Source organism: Crocuta crocuta, unplaced genomic scaffold (assembly GCF_008692635.1).
Source record: "Crocuta crocuta isolate KB4526 unplaced genomic scaffold, BGI_CrCroc_1.0 scaffold160, whole genome shotgun sequence".
NCBI classification, from domain to species: Eukaryota; Metazoa; Chordata; class Mammalia; order Carnivora; family Hyaenidae; genus Crocuta; species Crocuta crocuta.
Window position 1 is genome coordinate 6,019,726 of NW_027527591.1, and position 23,810 is coordinate 6,043,535.

Genomic DNA, 23,810 nt, shown 5'->3' on the forward strand with positions numbered 1-23,810 from the left:
TTAAGCATCTGACTCTTGGTTTCAGCTCAGGTCATGATCTCACAGTTTGTGAGTTCAAGCCCTGCATCAACCTCTATGTTAACAGTGTGAAGCCTACCCCTTGGGATTCTCTGTTCCCTCTCTCACTGCTCCTCCCCTGTTCTCTCTCTTTCTCTCTCAAAATAAATAAACATTAAAAAAAAAAGAAAAGAAAAACCAAACAAAACCAAAAACCAAGAAACTTGCCCAAGGTCACATGGCTAGTAAATGACAGTCCCCAGGTTCAAACCCAGGTGTGATTCCAGAACCTGTGATCTCAACCATTACGCGGCTCTGATCACTGTTACTCCCTATAAACAATTACTGAACACACCAGCAAATTTAATTGATAGGTAATATGGACTTTGGCATGATTCCAATCACACATACGGAGGAGACAATCATTGGACTTCCCAGGACTTCCGAGGATCAATACACATTAAGCATTCTTAATCTGGTAAACCTTTTTAAACATTCTGAACTTGGAAAAAAATGGTTATTCTAGAAGAAAAACAAAACAAAATTGAAAAAGGGAGTATCCTAAAAGGAAAATGACCAAACGTCCTCTGAGGCCATGACTAGGATTCTTTGGCTCCATAAAATAACTCCAGTGGTGCGACTGACGTCCACGCTCGCTGCCCTCTACAGTGTCCCACCAAACACATCTCCACAGACGATGGCCCTTCATGATCGGGCTACGTGGCTTCCTCTCTGACCTCATCTCCTCAGTCTACCCCCACTGCACTCACTGTCCCCACTGTCCTCAGCCTTCCAGCTTTGGTGGTGGTTCATCTTTGACGATCAGGTTTCAGTTCACTGTCCCTCCTCTGACAGACCTGGCTTCTGTGACATTCAAATCATGTTGGCCATCCCCACCTGCTGTCCCTGTAATCACATATTATCTACCTTTGTTTAGTGAACGAAGCCCCATGGACAGAAGCAAGGACCCCACCCGTCCTATTTTCAGCAGCTCCAGCACCCACGGGAGTCCCAGGCATACAGCAGATGGTTGCTCGACATTTGCTGAACAAACCAGTAAAACGTACTTCTCTGCCATGAGATGCCTCAGTAAGCCAAGGCCTCACTTCTCCAATCCATAAAAGCACAGACTCGAAAACACTCTCTTCTCAGGAACCCACACTGGGGTAGTCTTCACAGCTGGCAGTCCAGGCCTGATAAGCTCATTAATCACTTCTATTCTGTGGCCACAGCCTCGATCAGTGTATGTTGATATCTTTATGCATTTATTCCTTCACTGAGCCCACGAACTCGCCATGTACCTTTTCCCTTTTCCATTCTCCAATGATTTTACATTGTTGTAAATGCTGAATACTGCATTTACAGTATTCATGGTGTGTGGTGATGACCATTCCATGGTGGGAATGAGAGTGGTTCTTCCGGTTCCTCCATGACTGATTAAAAAATTCTCTTTCGTTTATTCTAACATGAATCAGATTTTTAGTGAATCGCAGCCATTGAAAGTCATTTAAACTAGAGATCCACCCTGGCCTGCACGTGTCATACCCTGATACAATTCCCCTGTCTCTATGTCATACAAGTAGTGCACACTCACACTGCACTCCGAAGGCTCCAGACTCTGCACAGGGGAGATACTGCACGGGTAGAGCTTTCATGGCCTCCCTCCCACTGATTTACCTTTCCCTGTATAAAGAGACCTCCATTTACTCCCAGTCCAGTCCTAAGGCCTCCTCCTGAGCTCATCTCCCTCCTTGACCAGGCTAGATCCTAATACTTAAGTACCCAAGTTATTCACCAGTATTCAAAGAGCTGTGCCTCCACTCTTCCTCCCCTATGCTACCACCAGAAAATCTGAACCCTGATCCACGCCACAATCTGTCTCCTTACCTTCCCTCGCATCCTCCAGTGATGCAGCACCCCAGGTTAAGAGAAACAAAACAGAATGCCATCAGGAAGAATGACTCGAAGGCTGATATGTAACACATGGTTGATATCTGATGACGGCTGCTCCTATATTCTTTAACATGACCTTGGTAAGCTTTCTCACCCATTCCTACCAGCAATGGGCCTAAACTTTTGTTATTTTCCTCGAGCCCCAACCCACCTTCCCTATCCATCCCAATCCCTATGGCAGGTAATGCTGTCCCTAAGAAGGAAATCTCCAGAGAGGCATTTTCTGAATGTCATCCCTTCACCTGCAAATGAATCTCTACCTGCACATGCCCATAAGCTGGGAATGAATTATCCCTCCTGGTTCAAAACTGTATTCTGTCCTCGTGCCATTTGTCTCACTCCTTTTTGTCCTCACTCAGATCGGGCTCCATAAAGTATCTCCTGTCTCGTCTGTATCTTCACCTCTCCCTCTTTCCAGCTCCCTTGCTCAGCTCGCAACTTGCTGTGTTACCCTTACCAGCCGTCTCTTGACCCCAGTGTCTTCTTCTAGCCTCTGCCCTCGTTCTCTTTCCCTCGCACCCTGCCCTCCCCGGTGGGCACTTGCTGTCCCCACATCACCTCCTTTCAGTCCTTTCTAGCTTGTTGTAATCCAGCTTCTGCTCCCAAAGCTTCACTGAAACTACTGCCTTCAGACCAGTGAATACTTAATGGATAAATACAGAGGGTAATCTTGGCTCCCTCTCTCACTAGATCCTTTTGCATGTGAGGCTCTAAATCACACCTTCCTGTTTTGAAACTCTCGATGTAATCATTGTCCTGATTCTCCTCCCATTTCTCTGAACACTCATCCTCTGTCCCTTCACGGATTCCTCTTCTTCTCCTCAACTCGTAACCATCTTTCCAGCTTATGTTCTCATTCTGCCTACCTTCCCTGGGCAGTCTCATTCACAATCATGCTTGTCATTAACATTATATGGAAATAACTCTCTACTATCTCCAGCCCCCGTCTCTTCCCTGAGTTTCAGATTGTTATATCCACCTACCTCCTAGACATGGCCCCACGTACATCCCAAACCCCTCAAATCAATTATGCATATTCCAATTTCACATCCTTTTCACCATTTAAACAGTTGTTCCCTGTGCTCCTGGATAAAACCTTCCACCGAGCTATCCGATCAGGCAAGGCACTTATTAATTTTAACTCTTCTTTCGGCCTTGTCATCCATATCAAAGTGATCCTAATGATTTTTATCAGCTGAAGATTTCTTGAGAGCCTTCCCTCTCCATGCCTCTGGGCACTTCCTAAGAACAGAACTTCTGTTTATTCCCTTACTTTCAATTTTCAGATTCTAGAGGATAACAGCCAAGCTCTTAACCATGACATATGAGATCTTCCATGAGTTGAGCTGTCCCTGGGCCTATCTATTCTGACTCATCTCCCTCTGCCTCAACTTTGTAATTTACCCTGAAGTTCAATAAAAGTCTCATGCTTCCTTAAAATGCCCCACAGCTCCCTGTGCCTGCCTCCTCAGCACACACTATCTCCTCTGTCTAGACTCAATTCTCCATTTCCTCTTCCTCTCCCAACCCTCCCCAACACTCCCCCTCCTCACTAGCACCTGTCTTGTAAGATTTAGCTCAACTGTCACCATTTCTAGGATACCCTTTCACACTGCTCCCATCTGAAGAGCTGCCTTTTTGGTGCTACCACAGCCCTCCATGTTTATCTCTACCACAGCAAATTTCACACTCTTCTAAAATTAAGTATTTATCTATCAACATTTCTCCACTAAATGAGAAGCTCCTCAAGGCAAGGGCCACGCATAGCAGGTCTCATCTTGGTTACTTTGCATGTTAAATATTACTGATAAATTATTTTCTGATGTGTTTTCAGAACTTTAAGCCCAATAGGCATCCCCTATGAGCCCTCTTCAGTCATTTGATTGGGAGGCTCTGTTGTGGCCGTGATGTTCTAATGTTCAAGACACATGGCAATGTTGGTTGCTTTGACCACCTTTCAGTCTGGAATCACAGTCTCCACTGCAGTAAGAGTTAAAGAAATAGAGGACCTTAAACAAACTGAAATTAGCCATGCCTCACTACTCAACACAGTCTAAGATTTGGCAAGACAAATCTCTTAGGCAGGTACAGTGCTGACACAGCGGGGTGGAGAGGCACTCAACCAAGGCTCAGCAGACTCAAAGAAGAAAACCTGCAACAGCTTTACCACAGGAAACTGAGTTCTGCTGATTCATTTTGACCTAAAGCTGCAACAAAACTTGCATAAGGAGCACCCAAGCTGACTCTGCGCTTTTTTTTTCTGCCGAGCTCACAGAAATTGGCATAGAAGAAATTTAATAGTTGTTCTTCATATTCTTTTGCAATTTCTCAGATATTGACTGCGGTTGCTGACAGTATAGTGTCTGATGGCATTATGTGGTATTTTTCTGGCAAAGATTCAGTTCTGGTCAAAATACTGAGGAGAATTTAAAATACTCACTGGAGCTCCTGGAGCTCCCTCAGCTGAAGAGAACCATACAGGAAATCTTCTTCACCCAAGAAAAGCTCACCGCTAGCCCAAGTAGAGGCTGAGGAGGTCTGCTTCAGTAAATAGCTCTTGCTTATGCTTTCTACAAGGAAATCGCTACTGTACAATTGGTTCCAACTTAGGAAATGGCATTTAAATATCAACGTAAATACATGCTCAGAGAAAAACTGGGTGAATTTTGATCAGGACCAATGTCTAAACACCTGTATTAGAGAAAATTATGAAGCAAGAACCTTCTCAAAATAGGTATTACAAGTCATGATTTTCTTTGTTCTTCATAACGAAGTCATGTGAATTGCATAATGAAAAGTAAAATGGAAGACATTTCTAGACTGAAGTCTAATTATACTTGAGTCAGTAATTTATCATGCTTCCTATATATAGTAAGGATCATAGTTAACATTTAATTAACTAGCATTACTTCAAATATTTATTCCATTTAAAATCATAATATGTAAGTACTCTACCTGAGGTATTTAGCAAGTTAAATGTTAAATGTTAAATGTCTTCTCTTTCAGGAAAAGAAAAAAAGGCAGAATTCGCTTCAGACTTTTATATTTTTCTGTACGTGCAATATGACATAGTCGGCTAAAAAATACCAGTTGCTTCAACAACAGACACTGTTTTGACTAAACCATTATCATGAAGTAAAGTGTAATTGCACTTGCTTCTTAACAGGATTATAACCAAATACTTACTTGTTCAGTGTGAGGTCAAGAATGAATTTGGAGCCAAAGGCTTCAATCTGGAAACTTGCCTGGGCCAGATGGACAGCCTATGGATTCAAAGAGACAGAAACAAACTTAGCTTACCTTCCTGTCTTTAAAGCTGATTAGATTGATATCAGTGATATTAAATAAGAAAAAAAAATTTATGGATCGATGCACCTCTTTATGGACCCCTATGTAACAATCCAATTCTTTAAAAGGACACTAGGTCCATTGTCATGGCTTTACTTGGAAGACATAAATATCAGTGCAGCAAGGAACTAATAAAAGACAATCGGTCCTTTAAAATGAACCCATTGTGATAAAAATCAAGAGCATATTCAGCTGGACGTTCAAAGTGACTATGATGAATTATGCAAAAGTCTGACTAATTAAGGCTTGATTTCAGCCTATTTTGCGCACAAAGCTAACCAATTCTTTCTGCACACCTAAGTCAAAACTCATGACAGCACTCTGTTCTTCATCAGAAATTGGAACTTTCTATAAATGATATATCAGCAGAATGTGACAGTAAAACGCGAAAGTACAACCTTTTAACTTCAGAAAGCACTTAGAATCATGTCCCTTGTGAATCCTCAGAGTGTATGTCCCCCTGAAAAATGTCACACATTTACAAATACTGTCATTACTGGGGCACCTGGGTGGCTTAGTGGGCTGAGCATCCATCTCTTGGTTTTGGTTCAGGTCATGATCTCAGTTCATGGGATTGAGCCCCGAGTCAGGCCCCTTGCTGACAGTGAGAAGCCTGCTTGGGATTCTCTCTTTCCCTTGCTCTCTGCCTCTCCCCGGCTTGTGTGCATGTTCTCTCTCTCAAAATAAATAAATAAACTTTAAGAAAAAAGAACAAACACTGTTGTTATAGTGCCTTAACTCAAAATACAAAGATAATTCCATCTAACCATGAGTCATATGTACTAAGTGTTAAAGATTAGTTTAGCTCACAGAAGTATCTTGAAAAATGTAAGTTAAAAATCAATGGAGTTTTGTTAAGGTCTTACCCTAAGATAAAATCCCCTTTTATCCTTTCATCAGGAAAAAAAAATTTTAAAGACAAGGATAAATGCAACACCTACACTCCCTTCTCTTCCCTGCTCAGAAACATCCTTCCTGCAAACTCCATCCCTCAGGCACAGTCATGTCACAAACCGTCTGCGAAGTGCTACCTGCATGGCAAGCAGCCAGTGCATCTTCCTGCCCTGGTACTTTCCACTCCCCTCCTCCCTGCAATACCACCCATGCTCCTCTCTGCCTTCATCCTACCCAACGCACCCTTCAAGCACAGCCCAATGGCCTTACTTTCCATTGAGCCCTCCTACACACGCAGGCTGGAAATGAACTCTTCCTCCTCACGGCTCCAGAAACACTTCACCTGCTTCCACTCTGCACCATGAGGTGGACTCACTTCCCATCCCACCCTGGGCCACTTATATCACAAGGGTATTGCAAACAGTTGTAGAGTAATGACCCTTCCCCAAAATATATGAACTTCTAAGCCAAATATTTATTGTCAAGACTATTTTGCCCTGCCAAGCCCATAAAACGCTATAAACCATGACTTCTACTTCTAGTCAAGCACAACTGCTAACTGGATAATCACTACAATAATCAAAACATAGGGGCGCCTGAGTGGCTCAGTCGGTTCAGCGTCCGTCCGACTTCAGCTCAGGTCATGATCTCACAGTTCATGAGTTCAAGCCCTGCATCAGGCTCCGTGCTGACAGCTCAGAGGCTGGAGCCTAGTTCAGATTCTGTGTCTCCCTCTCTTCTCTGCACCTCCCCCACTCATGCTCGCTTTCTCTCCCTCTCTCTCTCTCTCTCTCTCTCTGAAAAAGAAATAAACATTAAAAAATTAAAATAATAATAATCAAAACATAAAATAAAAAGGAAACTAATAAGCATTAAATTTTAAATATAAAGCAATGAGATAAAAGGAGCCCAAATACCTAACACCTTGGCACAGCCTCACCAACCCCAAACAACCATGCAGAATACAGTCATCGTATTTGATTCGGGCTCTTCCTGCATCCAGACGACTACATGACAGAGAAAGAAATTCCTGTCTTGTTAAGTGAGGTCTCAGTCATCTACATCAAACCTTTATCTCCTGATACAAATACCATATTCTCCTTAATCTAAATTCATTCGGTGTCTTGAAGCATTAGTTTCTGCAGGAAGATTTGGATGAATAATTCATGCAAAGGGAAATATTTTCATTTCTGGGTCCCAAAAGTTTAAAAGAAAAACAACAACTCTCTTCCTGAGAATAAGATAGGCTCTTAACACATGCACCCCAATGTCTATAGCAGTGCTATCAACAACAGCAAAGTATGGAAAGAGCCCAAATAGCCATGGACTGATGAATGGATAACGAAGATGTGGTTTATATACACAATGGAATACTACTCGGCAATCAAAAAGAATGAAATCTTGCCATTTGCAACAGCATGGATGCAACTAGAATATATTATGCTAAGCAAAATAAGTCAAAGAAAGACAAATATATGATTTCACTCATATGTGAAATTTAAGACACAAAACATATGAACATAAGGGAAGGGAAGCAAAAGTAATATAAAAACAGAGAGGGAGAGGTGTCTGGGTGGCTCAGTCGGTTAAGTGTCCGACTTTGGTTCAGATCATGATCTCACGGCTCATGAGTTCGAGCCCCATGTTGGGCTCTGTGCCGACAGCTTGGAGCCTGGAGCCTGCTTTGGATTCTGTGTGTGTCTCTCTCTCTGCCCTTCTCCTGTTCATGCTCTGACTGTCTCTCTCTTAAAAATAAATAAACATTAAAAAAATTAAAAAAAAAATAAACAGAGAGGGAGACAAACCATAGGAGACTCTTAAATACAGAGAACAAACTGAGGGTTGCTGGAGGGGAGGTGAGTTGGGGGGATGAGTTAAATGGGCAAGAGGCATTAAGGAGGACACTTCTGGGGATGAGCAGAGAGTGTTATAAGTAAGTGATAAATCACTAAATTCTATTCCTGAAATCACTATTACACTATATGCTAACTAAGTTGGATTTACATTTTTTTAAAAAGGCCCTTAAGTATATTTTTTATTAGGAATATTAAAAAGCAGAGAAGAGTTCATTAATGCCACCCTGGCCTCAAAAAGGTGATAAATTACTGCCGTGATCAACTTTATACACACAAAAGAACCTGACATTAGCCACTGAAAAGCTTATCTTGCAGCAAACAAGCAATGAGACAAGTACAACCCCAACAGCAGCCTGGTGTACAATAACGGAGCTGGGGGTAACAGCTTACCCCACTTTATAGACGTGTCAGGAGTTCTCCAGTTAAATAAGTTTATACTGAGCCAAAGTGACAAGATTCAGTTTAATAGAATTTAATGAAAGAGCCAGCAAATAACATTAATCTTAGGATTTTCCTTTTTCCTTAGTTCATTCACTCCCACATAGGTGTTCAGTCCCACTGTGTGCATCAAGATCACTGGAACACAGCTCCTGCCCTGAGCTGCCAGCCTCAGGGGGTCTGAAGGGTCACAGCGACCAAGACTTCACTGACCAGGTGCAGTCTGAACAAAATTCTAAAAGATGAAAAAGAATCCACCCACCAAGAGAAGAGAAGACATTCAGGGCATGGGGGAAAGCATTTACAAACACGGAGTAGAAAATGAATATGGAAAACAAGTTTTTTTTAATTTTTAAAAAATTAATATGGCCTATAAAGAAAACAGTTTTGGGAGGTGTCTGGGTGGCCGAGTTGGTAACGTGTCCGAGTCTTGATCTCAGCTCAGGTCATGATCTCATGGTTGGTGAGTTCAAGCCCTGTGTCGGGCGGGATCTGCCAATGACAGTGTAGAGTGTGTCTGGGATTCTGTCTCTCCCTCTCTCTGCCCCTCCCCTGCTCTCTCTCTCTCTCTCTCTCTCAAAATAAATAAATAAACTTAAAAAAAAACAACAGATTTTGAAGGAAATGTTGAACACTGAATCTGAAAAGGTGCGCTGGAGACTGTGGGGCTTTGCGTGATCCACTCAATGACAAGTCTGGTCACACAGACATACCTGTGGCCAAGACAGCAAGCTGTCCTCCAAATGTGCCCTCACTTACTCAACACAGTGTTTGGCACGTGGCCAGTCACCACCACCACCACCACCATCAACAATGATAATCATACTGACGAATTACTCTCCATAACAACTGAAACAATTAACGCCATCAACAGCATCCCTGTTTCTCCATGAGGAAAGAAAATATCTTATCGTCTTACCTGTATCAGTAAGGATGTTTCCACATTTTAACTTATTTTAATGCGGAGAGGCAGCACATTTTCCTATACGATGATTTAAGATTTCCTCAAGCATTCATCTTCCTTGTACATGCATCAAATAGGATTGGCATATTCATCTAATATACTTGTGTCCATTTTAAGGAATTTCAGTACAATGGTATACATTATTTTTCCTAGGTTCTGTTTCTCTTTCCATTGTTATACATTCAGCATGTGTACAGAGTACAGATTCTCCTCTATATTGAAATAAATACCTGACAAATGATACTTTTTCCCTATCATTCTGTAATTTCTGCTCTGTCTTAAACAAAAAAAGAGATTTTAACTTCTGAAATCTCTGCTATGCCATAGCAACTGATTATTTTTTTTATTTTACAAAATACTATACAGTTTTGATCATTGTCAAATTTAAGTATGTTTTCAAATCAGGTAAAATGAGTCCTCATCATTATTGTTCTACAAATTACATTTTTGGATATTGTTTTTCCTTCATATTAACCCCCTTCTTTTAAATGACAGAAACATCAGAGAAATGGCCAAGATGAATAGAAAGTTTTGTAACACATGGCCGTATCACTTAGTCTATTAAATATTTTATTTTTTTAATGTTGATTTTATTTTTAAGAGAGAGAGGGAGAGACATAGAGCATGAGCGGGGAGAGGCAGAGAGAGAGGGCGACCCAGAATCTGAAGCAGGCTCTGGAGCTGTCAGCACAGAGCTCAATGTGGGGCAAAAACTCATGAACTGCAAGATCATGACCTGAGCTGAAGTCGGACACTCAATCGACGGAGCCACCCAGACACCCCGATATATTTTAGAGCTGACTAGCTGACCAGCATTGTTGAAACTCCTGAAAATACAAAGGCTACTCAAATATTGCTCTTCTTTTACAAAGAAGGAACCATACAGTGAGGTTTAGAAACGTGTTCAGTAATACAAAATTGGATCACAGGAATACTTTAGAAAAAAGTTCATGAACCACACATAAAGTCGTAATGGGTTATTTCTCCTTTGGGATATATGTTAAACAGACTTGATGATTAACACTTGTTTTTACAAGGACAGTCACCATAAAAGCAGTGTGGAAGAATGCAGGGTTTTACAGTCAAAGAGCATCATTTCACCACAAGCATAAGCATAGCCCTGGGCTCAGAATTACACCCTGAAGGACTGAGAACAGCTGTTGCCTAAGCACTTTGATATTTTTCTTTTGACTCAGAATCTGGCACAGGGAAATTATAGGAGCTCTATAAACAAAAACAACTAAACTCAATTATATACACAAACCTCCTTCACTGAAGAACAATTTACACATTTAACAATGTGCTTTTGTATTTCTAGGGTTTTTTTTTTCCTTTTAGTAGATGGCACCTAATGGTATAGTATTAAATAACTTTAAAAGGCTGTCAGGTTCCTCAGTGAAGACTGATTTTGCGTCTTATCAAGCTATGTTGTGATATTGAGCAATCATGTACATTACATAAGCCGAAGAGACACAGCTACGTTTTCTTGGGACTTATACTCTAGAACAGTTAACATTAACATGGACATGAAAACAAGAGAAAAGGGGGACTCTCTCTACTTCTAGAAATAGAAATCAGGCATTTCCAGAGTACGTATGTTTTCATGCAAAAACGCCTCACACATAATGAGTATTCAATCAATATCCTTCACTACTTGGCAAGGATTTGTGTGTTCTACAGAGCGTACACATAACTGAAACTAAATATAGGAAGTGGAAAGTTTAAATTTTCCCCGAATTCAGAAAATATTTTGAGACTGAATGTCATATTCAGCAGAAAGGGAGCAACTTGAATTGAGGTCTCTATGCTATCAATCACAGCCTCCTCTGAGCGGGTCATGTACCTTAATATGCTCTGTAATGTATATGGTTTGGGAAACAGAAGGAAGTTTGGAAGAAGTTTTCCTGCTCTTAAGGTATATTCAGTTTATTTAGGGAGACCCTTGTTGAGGGAATGAAGAAAACTTGTCTGGAGTGGCATATCGGTAAGACAAACAAATGCTTTCCCAATGGCCTGCAGAAGCCCTGGGAAGTATGGCTTGAACAGACAGCTGTGGGATGATTCCAGCTCTGTTTCCTAGAGATGAGGGCTGTAGGCTTCTAGGAGAGAAGCGGCTAGAGAAATCAAAATGCTGTCATTAGAGTTAGAACCCAGGAACCCAGGATCAATAAACTGTCTTTTCTACTGGAAAGAATCATGGAAAAAGTAAAACAGCTAAATAGCTGATTACTAGTGAGATTGGAGGTAATTTCTTTCTTATTTTTATTTCCCTCATTGCCATAATATTGCTCATTCTATGTTCACTAAAATATTATATTCATAGTGAGTGTGGGTCTGCATCTGCATGTATAAACTATAAGCTTTGCAGGGCACCTGAGTGGCTCAGTCGTTAAGTGTCTGACTCTTGATTTTGGCTCAGGTCATGATCTCACGGTTTGTGAGTTCAAGCCCTTCATTGGGCTGTGCACTGACAGTGCAGAGCCTACTTGGGATTCTCTCTCTCTCTCTCTCTCTCTCTCTCTCCTTCTCTTTCTCTTTATCTCAAAATAAATAAATAAACTTTAAAAAATAAAAAAAAACTATGTTTTTCAGCAAATATTCTTCTCTTCCTTTATGTTTTTACTTCTAGTTTTTTCCTCTACTCTTGATCCTCTGAGAGTTTCTCTTCCTTTTCCTTCAATATGGTGGGGAGAAGTTCACAGAATCTCCAACATCACTTTCTTTTGAGATTCAGGACATTTTATGGTTTCAGGGTAGACAGATTTGTAAATTCACCAACTAAGAAGGAAGAAAGAGAACAGCTAATCATATCCTAGAAGGAGCGTGCTTCACTGTAATGAGCTGAGTTGTTGAAGGCAGCAGCTCTGCTGGCAGCCTTGGGTTACACAGAGTGGGTTCCTCTTCTTTCTGTGTCACAGGAGACCCAGAATCCAGTGACCTGAATAGTTAAATTCAAATAAGAAATAAAGTGCCTAGTTTAAATTGAAATAAATTTGAGGAAAATACATCACTCTCCTTAGATCACATAGGCTTTTCTGTAAATAACGAATTTGGGTCTATCCCACATACAGCCAAAGAAACACAGAAATCTAGCTTGTAGATCTTTTTCCCCCTTATGATGTAAAAACCTAAATATGTAAATATATCTTAGGAGTTCGGATGTCCAAAAGGAAACACTAATAGATCGTTTTAACTACAGTCTGGTCCCAACCCCTGATCCTAAGCGTGCACACTGGTGATCACCAATGTCATCAAGACTTTAATGTAATGAAAATAATAATGCCCTATCTTTCTTGTGTTTTAATTACCTCGACCAACCAGAATAATATGGTACTCTGTGCAGTTAAGTTAGTAGGCAGACGTTGTGATTGCCCTTTTATAGAAGAAAAACACTTTTAGAAGGCACACAGAGGTTAAACGATTTTTTTGTTCAAGGTCACACATCAAAGGAAGAAAGATGAAGTGCTGGTTTAAGCTCAGTGAGAAAAAGTGCCAAGTTCATGCCAAAAGTCCTCATCCCTCCAAACCTCAATGTTTTCTGGTCATTAAAATATAAATAATCATAGCTTACCAACAGGACGAGTAGGAGGGAAAGTTCCTAGAAAAGTTTGCCCACATAGAGCTCAATAGCTTAGGAAGAAGGGGGCAAAGGTGGAGGACAAAGGGAAAAAAAAAAAAGAAAACTGCATTAATGTTTAGGAAAAATTATCAGTCAGCTCCAGCTTAAGAGTTCCCTCCCAATATAGCTGGCCACCTTCTAGAAACTCCAATGTGCATTTATACTCTGCAAAATTCACAAATTTTATATTTTATTGCAAATTACCATTAGGCATTATGCTTTGACTTTGTTCAAGTTGTCGTGTCTTTAAAATAATATGAATCATTTTTCCTGAGATGTGGAACAGCTGCAAATGTTACATGAAGGCAATTTTGCAAATTAAGGTAATTTGCTGAAAATTCTTCCCGAGATGCATTTAAATAGGTAGCTTGTGGGAGAAAATATTATCATGTTTACTTCTAGCATGTTCCAATTCACAGGATTACTGGTTAACCCATTAGCAAATTTGCATTGAATCCCAACGTTGTGAGAGATACCGTAGCAGATGTAAAGATATAGAATTAGTATTTATATGAAAGTTTAGAGTGTAGTAAGGGGAATGAGATGAGAAACTACAAAGAGTAAGAAACACAATCTTCAATGAAATAATAAAAATGATGAATAGTATTCATAAAGATGCCACAAACAACTTAAGCATGATGAATTCCTCAATCTAATATTAACAAGTGTTAGGTATGGGTAACAAGTAGATTTAAATATAAGGGGCCAGAACGCTGAGGGCTGGAGAGGGCAGAGAAAAGCTTACTGGAGAAGTCTTTCTCAGAATTTAAACATAGCTAGAAATCAGATGGCCCTAAAACTGACTTGATAGGATGACATTTCAAGGTTTTTCTAAGTGTTTGCCAACAGAGACCTTAGAAAAGTCGAACACAAGGAGCCTTCCATTCTGGAACATTAAACTATAGGTTGAATTGTGGGTGGAATTAAGTAAAACATGGCAGTTTATTACAAAATAAAGCATTTCATGAGATCAGTAAGTCTTGTGAACACGTACCAGTCCAAAATATACTAACGTATTTTGTTAAACAATCTATCTTTTAGCCTTAAACTAGAATGCTGGGATCCCAATCTTGATGGATAGTACAGAAATGACACAAAAACAGCAGCAAAGCACAGTTCTCTCAGGCCACAGACTGATTAGCACCTCCCAGTGCCGGAAGTAAGTCATTGTTTGACCTTGTTCCCTGAGCCAACCTAGCCAAGAAAGGCAGAACTTCTATTCTGAAAGAAATCTAGCCAACGTTCAATTATCCAATCTGATGATTCAGAATAAAAGGATGCCATGTTGAGTTTTAACATCTGATCAGATCTGTTCCAAGAGCACTTTGCTAAATAAAACAGTTTTGGGGTGGTTGTTGCTTTTTTTTAATGTTTATTTATTTTTGAGAGAGAGAGAGAGAGAGAGAGAGCAGGGGAGGGGCAGAGAGAGTGAGGAAGACACAGAATCTGAAGCAGGCTCCAGGCTCTAAGCTGTCAGCACAGAGCCCGATGCGGGGCTCGAACTCACGAACTGCGAGATCATGACTTGAGCCACCCAGGTGCCCCCAAATAAACCAGTTTTAAAGAGAATCTAGTTTTGTCTTCTTCCTTCTCACCTCCTAGCACTCAGTTTGAAATTCACTCTAAATCTGATATAGACAAAAGACAGGATCCTGAAGATAAAGAGGGAAAAAAGGTACTGATAATCCAAATAGACATTCCAGTGAATAAATCCTAAGGTAGTTGCACTAAAAACTTATTTTTAATATTCCTCATGGCCAGCCAAAGAAGAGAAGCTGGTACTATCTGGGAAGGGTTCTCTTTTTAGCCTTATAGAACCACACTAAGATCTTCCTTAGTGATCATTTAGTAACCCAGGAGAACTCTGGGAAAATACACCTTCAGTGACAAAGCATCTTTGAACATTTCTATGAACTGCCTTCCATACATTGACTCCTAGTGATTAATGTTTGCTGGATATTAAGCTGATGACACCAACTAAACAGAGAGATGAAACCATAAGCCTCCAGAAGTCTTGCTATTTGAAAATGGGCAAATCATTAAAAGTATCACTACAGCTATATTATTTAGCTTTCATTTATTTTCTGAAAGACGAGTAAAAATACAACTATGACAACGGTTACCATGGAAGCAGCTTCTTTCTGCTGTTTTCCTGAATAGTAACGTTTAATTTGAGGCCTTAATCTAGTGGCTGAGGCGTGATTCACCTTTTTTCCCTCATCAGTTCCTACATGACCAAACTGTACAACCCCAAGGAGTGATTCTCTCTCTGCTAACACTCTTTGTCATAAAGTGAGAACATATTTTGTCTTTCTAGCCAGAATTATTGAATACCCACTAAATAATTTAAATAAAAGAATAGAAATAGGGCATACGTTTTGAAAAACAAACACTACCACGCTCCAGGCTGAATATCTGTGACTCATTACATGAAAGATTTGTTCATTTGCTTATATAATGCTAATACTGTCCCAAAAGAAAAAAAGCTTCTGTAAAACAGCACTCTGTGAGAAGCCTTATCTTCCTTGTCTGCCCACTCTGGTGCTTGAAATGCCAGCTACAAGAGCCCAGTGGGCTCACATATCTATCCAGAGCAAAGAAAGTTCTTTAACTTGGATCTTTATGATGACCACATAAGGATTAGTTAATAATAAGTAAGTCTGAAATACAAAATGAAAATTATGATACAGTAATCACACAGTTCACTTGAACACTGTTATATCTAGCAAATCACAAATGCCATAAATTCAAATATTAATTTCCAGTTTTTCTTACTAAGAAACTACTCAAAAATGTATAACCAAGGAAGGCTAAACAGACCTGTCCAGGTCAGATCTCTCATCTCTTGAGGTATCTTGATTCTATTGATCTTCATTGATGGGTCTCACACTGTTTCTTGCCCAAAGCTGATTTGCCTTGGGATCTCTATATCAGCATTATTATTACTATTTGAAGAAATTTCTCAGGCTACACACATAACTTCATCAGAAACAACACTGCTGTGTGATGATGGAATTCCTAAGAGGTCTTTGCTTTCCTTAACTACTCTCTGGAAGATAATGTGGCACAAGTTGTGTGTTACTGGGTGGCTCTTCCTTTTGTCTACAGGAACCCAGCTCAATCTGCATTTATGATTTAGAGGGAGTTCTATATTTTCTGGTTCTCAGTTATGTCTGGTTCTGTCCTTTACTCTAAATACTGACCTTACTTATGGCCATGGATGTGTTACATTTTGCCCTTTTAGATGGTAAGAGTAACTTTCAAATAAGGGGCCAACCCAGAAAAGGATTTTCCCATTTTACAAGCATGCAGGTGCCATTAGACCTCCTCGGTAACATTAATAAGATCCATTCCTGGACATGGAGACTCAACAATTGTCATGTTATCACAATTTTACTCAAAACAGGCATCATGTGTGCTACACATGTTTTACTCAAAGCTAGATATGGAAAAATGAACATTGATGTGACCTCATTTTCCCTAACATTCATCTTCCACAGAATTCTGCAAACTGCCAACCATTCAGCATGTAGTCACATAATTCTTAAAACTAACATTTAGAATATTGACTATTACACAGAATATTGTGCCTGTTTGGGTAAGCAAATGATAAATCTCACTATGTCTACAGAATGTTTTAGATTCATTAAAACTCCATTTTAATCTCCAAACAAGAACCCAGGATTACACAGAATCTTAAGATATATAAAATAAGAATAGTACTTTGAAATGTATCTGTCTTCTCAGATTACATCCTACCTCATTGGCATCTACATCATATATGAAATAATTTACTGATTCGATAAATAACTACTGTATCTACCATGTTTTAAGCAGAAGCCCTGGTTTTTAGGAGTTTGTATTTTAGTGTGTGTTAGAGGGCAAGGGGAGTAATACAATCAACAAGTTAAAGGCAAGTTAGGAGCACCTGGGAAGCTCAGTCAGTTAAGCGTCCAACTCTTGATTTCAGCTCATGAAATCAGGTCGTGATCTCACAGTTCGTAGGATCAGGCTCCACATCGGGCTCTGCGCTGACAGCACGGAGCCTATTTGGGATTCTCTCTCTCCTCTCTCTGTCCCTCCCCCACTCATGTGCACATGTGCTCTCTCTCTCTCAAAATTAAATAAACATTTTAAAAAATAATAATAAAGCAAGTTAGACAATGATAAATTCAACAGGTAAAAAGGGAGGAATTGACAGTAATACAATAATAGTAAGGGACTTTAACACCTCATTTACATCAATAGATAGAAAGATCATCCAGACAGAAGACCAATAAGGAAACAATGGCTTTGAAAATCACATTAGACCAGATGGACTTAACACCTGGTTAACATCAGGATATATACAGAACATTCCATCCAAAAACATCAGAATACACATTCTTTTCTAGTGCACATCAACATTCTGCAGGATAGATCACATGTTAGGTCACAAAACAAATCTCAATAAATTTAAGAACTGAAATCATATCAAGCATCTTTTCCAAACACAATGGTCTAAAACTCAAAGTCAATTACAAGAAAAAACTGAGAAAAACACAAGCATATGGAAGCTAAACAACATGCTACTAAATAACCAATGGGTCAATGAAGAAATCAAAGAAAAAAATTAAAAAATACTAGGGACAAATGAAAATGAAAACACAACAGCCCAATCTCTGGGAAACAGCAGAAGTAGTTCTAAGAGAGAAATTTATAGTGATTCAGGTCTACCTCAAGAAACAAGAAAATCTAAAATAAACAATCTAACCTTACACCTAGAGGAATGAGAAAAAGAAGAACAAAGTAAAGTTAGTAGAAGAAAGGAAATAATAAAGATTAAAGCAGAAATAAGTGAAAGAGACTAAAAAATAGAAAAGATACCAAAATTGACAAACCATTAGCCAGACTAATCAAGACAAAAGAAAGATCTCAAAAATCAGAAATTAATTAAGGAAAATAACAACTCATATTACAGAAATACAAAGAATTATAAGAGAATGCTATAAAAAAATTATATGCCAACAAACTGGACATCCTAGAAGGAATGGGTAAATTCCTGGAAATATCCAATCTTCCAAAACTGAAAGAGAAATTGAATCAGTAATCAAAAAAATCTCAAGAAACAAAAGTCTAGGACCAGATGGATTCACACATGAATTCTACCAACATTTAAAGAATACTTAATGCCTTTTCTTCTCAAATTATTCCAAAAAAAAAAAAATGAAGACGAGGGAAAACTTCCAAATTCATTCTATAAAACCAGACAAAAACACTACAAACACTACAAAAAAAGAAAACAACAGGGACACCAGGGCGGCTCAGTTGATAAAGTGTCTGACTCTTGGTTTCGGCTCAGGTCATGATCTCATGGTTCAGAGTTTAAGGCCCATGTCAGGCTCAACTGCATTACTTCACTACTACTCTGACCTACTCGTGCATAGCCCGCTTGAGATTCCCTCTCTCTCTCTCTCCCTCTCTCTCTGCCCCTCCTCTCTCTCTCTCTCTCTCTTTCCCTCTCTCTCAAAATAAATAAGTAAACTTTAAAAAGGAAAGAAAGAAAAAAGAAAACTACAGGCCAATATCCCTGCTGAATACAGATGCAAAAATCCTCAGTAAAATATTAGTAAACCAAATTCAACAATACATTAAAAGGATCATTCACCACAATCGATGGAGATTTATTCCAGAGATGCAAGGACGGTTCAATATTCACAACTCAATCAATGTGACACATCACATTAATCAGCGGAAGGATAAAACCATACGCTCATCTCAACAGATGCAGAAAAAGCATTTGACAAAATTCCACATCCATTCATGATAAAAACCTTCAACAAAGTAGAGTTAGAGAGAACATACTTCAATACAATAAAGGCTGTATATTTAAAACCCACAGCTAACATCATACTCAATGGTGAAACAGTGAAAGCTTTTCCTCTAAAATCAGGAATAAAACAAAGATGTCTACTTTCACCACTTTTATTCAACATAATACTAAAAGTCCTAGCCACAGCAATCACACAGTAAAAAGAAATAAAAGGCATCCAAATTGGTAAGGAGAAGTAAAACTATCACTATTTGCAGATGACGTGATAGTTACATAAAAGAAACCCTAAAATTCTGTTTTAAAAACTATTAGAAATAATAAATGCGGGTGCCTGTGTGGCTCAGTCAGTTAAGTGTCCAACTTTGGCTTAGATCTGACCTCACCATTTGTGAGTTCGAGCTCTGCATCAGGCACTGTGCTGACAGCTCATAGATTGGAGCCCACTTCAGATTCTGTGTCTACCTCTCTCTCTCACCCTCCCTCACTCGCACTCTGTGTGTCTCTCTTTCTGAACACTAAATAAACATTTTTTAAAAAAATTTTAGTAATAAATGAATTCAATAAAGTTTCAGGATACAAAATTAATATACAGAAATCTGTTGCATTTCTACACACTAATAAAAAAGTAGCAGAAAAAGAAAATAAGAAAACAATCTCATTTACAATTGCACCATAAAGAATAAAGTACCTGGGAATAAGTTTAGCCAAGTAGGCAGAAAGAATAAAGTAGGAAAGAGGCACAGAAATTTAGGAGTTGCAGAGTATGGAGAGGTAGGGGGGACAGAGGAGGACTCTGAAAAGACGACATTTGAGCAAAGTTTGGGAGGTGAAGGAACAAATCACATGGCTATCTGGGAAAAGAGAATGTCAGGCAGAGAGAACAGCTAGTTGCAAAAGCTCTGAGGCAGGAGAATATTGGTATGTTGAAGAATAGTTCAATTTTGGGTCAAGTGGAATAAGGCAAGGAGGGTGTGTCATAGTCAATGAATTAGAGAAGCAACGAAGTATCAATTATATAAGGCTTTGTAGGCCACTGTAAAGAACTTTGCCTTTTACTCTTAATGAAATAGGAAGTCACTGAAGATTTTAAGCTAAGGGGTGACATGATCTCTGTTCCATCTTTTTTTTTTTTTTGAGAGATAGGGAGAGGGTGAGTGGGGGAGGAGCAGAGGGAGAGAGAGACTCTTAAGTGGGCTCCACACAGGGCTTAATCTCACAACCATGAGATCATGACCTGAGCCAAAATCAAGACTCAGGCGCTTAACTAAATGAGCCCCTCGGATGCCCCTCCTTTCCATTTTTCAAAGTTCACTCAGGCTAGCATGTTGACAACAGCCTAAAGGTCGAGGGTTGGAGGGGGAAGGAAAAAAGCAGAGGGTCTAGTTACGAGACTGTTGCCATAATCCAAGCAGGAGTTGATGGTGGATTGGGTTTGAGAGTAACAGTGGAATTGACAAGAAGTGGTCAGAGTGCGGGTGCGGGGTGAAAGCAAAGTCAGCAGGAGTTGCTTACAGATTAGATATGGATTATGAATGAACTAGAGGAGACAAGGAAAACTCCAAAATTTTTGGCCTGAATAACCAGAAGAAGTAAGCAATGTACTGGCATGGGGAACACCACAGAAAGAGCAGGTGGTAGATAGTGTTCAAGACTTCTGTTTGAGAGCATTATGTTCCATATGCACCTTATATATGCAACTGGAGATGCAGTTGCTAGGCAGTTAGATATAAGGCACAAAGATAATATCTTTTCATTAATGTTTACTGAGTGATTAAGTGCATTAAGAAGTGATAACTGAGTAAGTGAAGGATTACACTTTGAATGAATGAGTAAACAAAGGAATGAATATTGGGAATACAAAAATATTCAGTAAAAGAACTAGCGAGGAGTGCATAATTCAGCAGATAATGTCGTTTCTGAAATAGCAAGGGCTTACATCAGAAAACTAAGATAACTTAGGGGGAAAACTATAGAAGTCAGTACAAAGCAACCCACTCACCGGGCTTTAAAATAACGTTTCCAAATAAAACAGTGTCACTTTGGAACCTAAGAGGTAAATTATGCAGCACAAATCCCCTCAAAAGAATTCAAGTCCAAGAGCATCATTTTCATATGTCTTGTATGTATGTGCTAAGATTACAAAAGAATGATCAGCAAATGACGAGGTTAGTTTCCTAACAAAGCACATGGATTATATGCGTGAATATATATATTAAGTATTCTTACAAAACAACACAATTCTGATCTTTGATTTCCCAAGTTGATTTCCATATTCTGGAAGTCATTCTATCTTAATAGCTTTTAATACTTCTAATGCGTCACTGCTTTTCAGTATACATTGTTATTATACCACATTTTAGAAATTTTTAAAAGTATACACTTACTGATTTTAATTTACTAACTGTATCTATTCATCTTAGGGGCCTGATCGTAAGTGACAGAAATCAAGGAATACCCCACACCACCCTACTAAATAATGTATGTTTCTCAAAGCCTCAACCAAACTAAAGTTTATACTGCAAAATTCAGAAATGAGAAGACTAGAGAGCACGGTATTAATCTCTTTATTTCTACATCTGTTCCTTGGGCTGCTACTTAAGTTAGCAAATGAGAGGAAGGAAATTTTTCTTCAATTTTTTTAAATATTTTTATTTATTTCTAGGAGAGAGAGAGAGAGAGAGAGCATGAGCAGGGGAGGGTCAGAGAGAGAGGGAGACACAGACTCTGAAATAGGCTCCAGGCTCTGAGCTGGCAGTCAGCACAGAGCCCGACGCGGGGCTCGAACCCACGAACCGCGAGATCATGACCTAAGCGAAAGTTGGACACTTAACCGACTAAGCTACCCAGGTGCCCCTCAATTATTTTTTTTAAATCACAATGTTTTTATTTCAATAGTTCCAAAAAGTAAAAAGGAGATAAAGTGATATTTAAAATTTCATTTTACTTCAATTATAGTTATTTTAGGTGATTTTTTTCGCCTAAAATAAGTGAATAATTATATCAGGGCAGTATCTAATTAGTCATGACTAAAGAGGGCATGATGTTAGAAATACTTGATAAATAGTCCAAAATAAAAACTACTTGGGGGTGCCTAGGAGGCTCAGTCGGTTAAGTGTCCAACTTCAGCCCAGGTCATGATCTCACAGTTTCTGAGTTCAAGCCACATGCTGGGTTCTGTGCTGACAGCTCAGAGCCTGGAGCCTGCTTCAAGTTCTGTGTCTCCCTCTCTCTCTCTCTGCCCCTCCCTTGCTCCACTTCACATTCTGTCTCTCTCTCAAAAATAAATAAACATTAAAAAATGTTTTTAAAAAACTTTTTATATGGGGCGCCTGGGTGGCTCAGATGGTTAATCGTCCAACTCTGGCTCAGGTCATGATCTCACAGTTGCCTGGTTCAAGCCTTGCGTGGGGCTCTGCACTGACACGTGGGAGCCTGGAGCCTGCTTCAGATTCTGTGTCTCCCTCTCTCTCTGCCTCTCTCTCTCTCTCACTCTCTCTCTCTCTCTCAAAATAAACATTGAAAAAAACCTTCTTATAGACTATGAAAATCCTTCCGTAAATATAAGATTATAAAAAATTTAACACTGTTTTATCTTAGCCAAGAAAGAAAAAAAAGACTTCAAGCAATTTCTTTTCTTTCTGCCTTCCATTCCAGTTAACGCTAAATTAGCTAGTTTCTCAGAAAATAGAAATTGGAGAGTCTGCAAGAATGTTGTAGCACTTATGTCAGAGCAGTAAAAGATAAAAAGTCTCAGTGCACCACTAGATTTATGTAGGAAACAGTGTGTACGTTAAAAAAACAGAAGGAAAATCATTGTCATTTCCCTGACCTGTAGGTTTATGAAAGTTCTATGTAACATGGGTTCTCACTCTCTGCACTGCTCACACTTTAGGCTGCATGCATCTGTGCACTGCCAGATGTTTGACAGTATCCCTGGCTTCTACCCACTAGATGCCAGTAGCATCCCGTCCCCAGCATGACAATCAAAACTATCTCCCGACATCGCCAAATGTCTTTGGGGGAGAGCAGGTCGGACCTGGTTGAGAATCCTTGTTCTAAGTGGTCTGGAAACCTATGATTTTATGTAGATTCCTCTAGATGTGTTGTCTTTACACAAAATTTAACCTTGGTTTCCGAGTTCATTTTCAGCTGTCACCAAAGCCCTTGAAACAAAACATCGGGAAGTAACTGATACCAACAGAAAAGGAGAGTTTCATTCTTTCAAAAGGTAAATGCTGTCTAACCAACAAGAAGGAAATTCTGAACATTTATACCATGGAAATGCCCCTAAATTAAACTATCGGTCTAAAGCTGTTAAATGAGCTGATGTCCATTCTTCCAAAAACAATGAAGAAATGCTGCAGCTAGCTATATAGTCCTGAAACTTGATCTTTTACAAGGATGCTCAATGTTGCTTTTTTTTCCCCTCCCAAAGTGGCAGCTTCTTATTATCTTTTGAAATGTCATTTGGTGACTCAAAAGAAAACAGCTGTAATTTAAACAGCATGAAATGAGGGGGAATAAGGCAGTATGTGGCTTCCGTTTAGAAGTTACTGAGCTGTCTTGGCATGATTAATGTAATATGCTTTCTCCATGGGTATAAAACCCCAGGTCTCCAAATACCATTTATATACTGGTGGCTCCCATATTTCTATCTCATCCTGACCCATTCTTGAGACCATGGCCAATTCGCTCATCAACGTACCCACATAGATGACCAACAGTCCACCTGAAGGGCACACAGTCAGTTTCTTCGTAGCCTTCTTTCCAACTCTCCTCCCCAGTCCTTCCCATGTTGGGAAATAGTAACACTTCTGTAAGTCTTACAGTCATTCTTGATTTCTGTTTTAATTTCCTATTACTGCAATAACAAACTTCCATGATTTTGTGACTTAAAACAACACAAATTATTATCTTACACTTCTGGAG

General features: G+C 39.4%; 1 protein-coding gene across 1 annotated transcript in view; it reads right to left on the reverse strand.

Moving 5' to 3' along the window:
- ADAM23 (ADAM metallopeptidase domain 23) overlaps positions 1–23,810 on the reverse strand; it is a 164,265-nt gene that overhangs the window by 115,639 nt on the left and 24,816 nt on the right. The window contains exon 2 of the mRNA XM_077771577.1: positions 5,137–5,213. Within this exon, the coding sequence (XP_077627703.1) occupies positions 5,137–5,213 (77 nt within the window). The remainder of the gene's footprint in view (positions 1–5,136; positions 5,214–23,810) is intronic.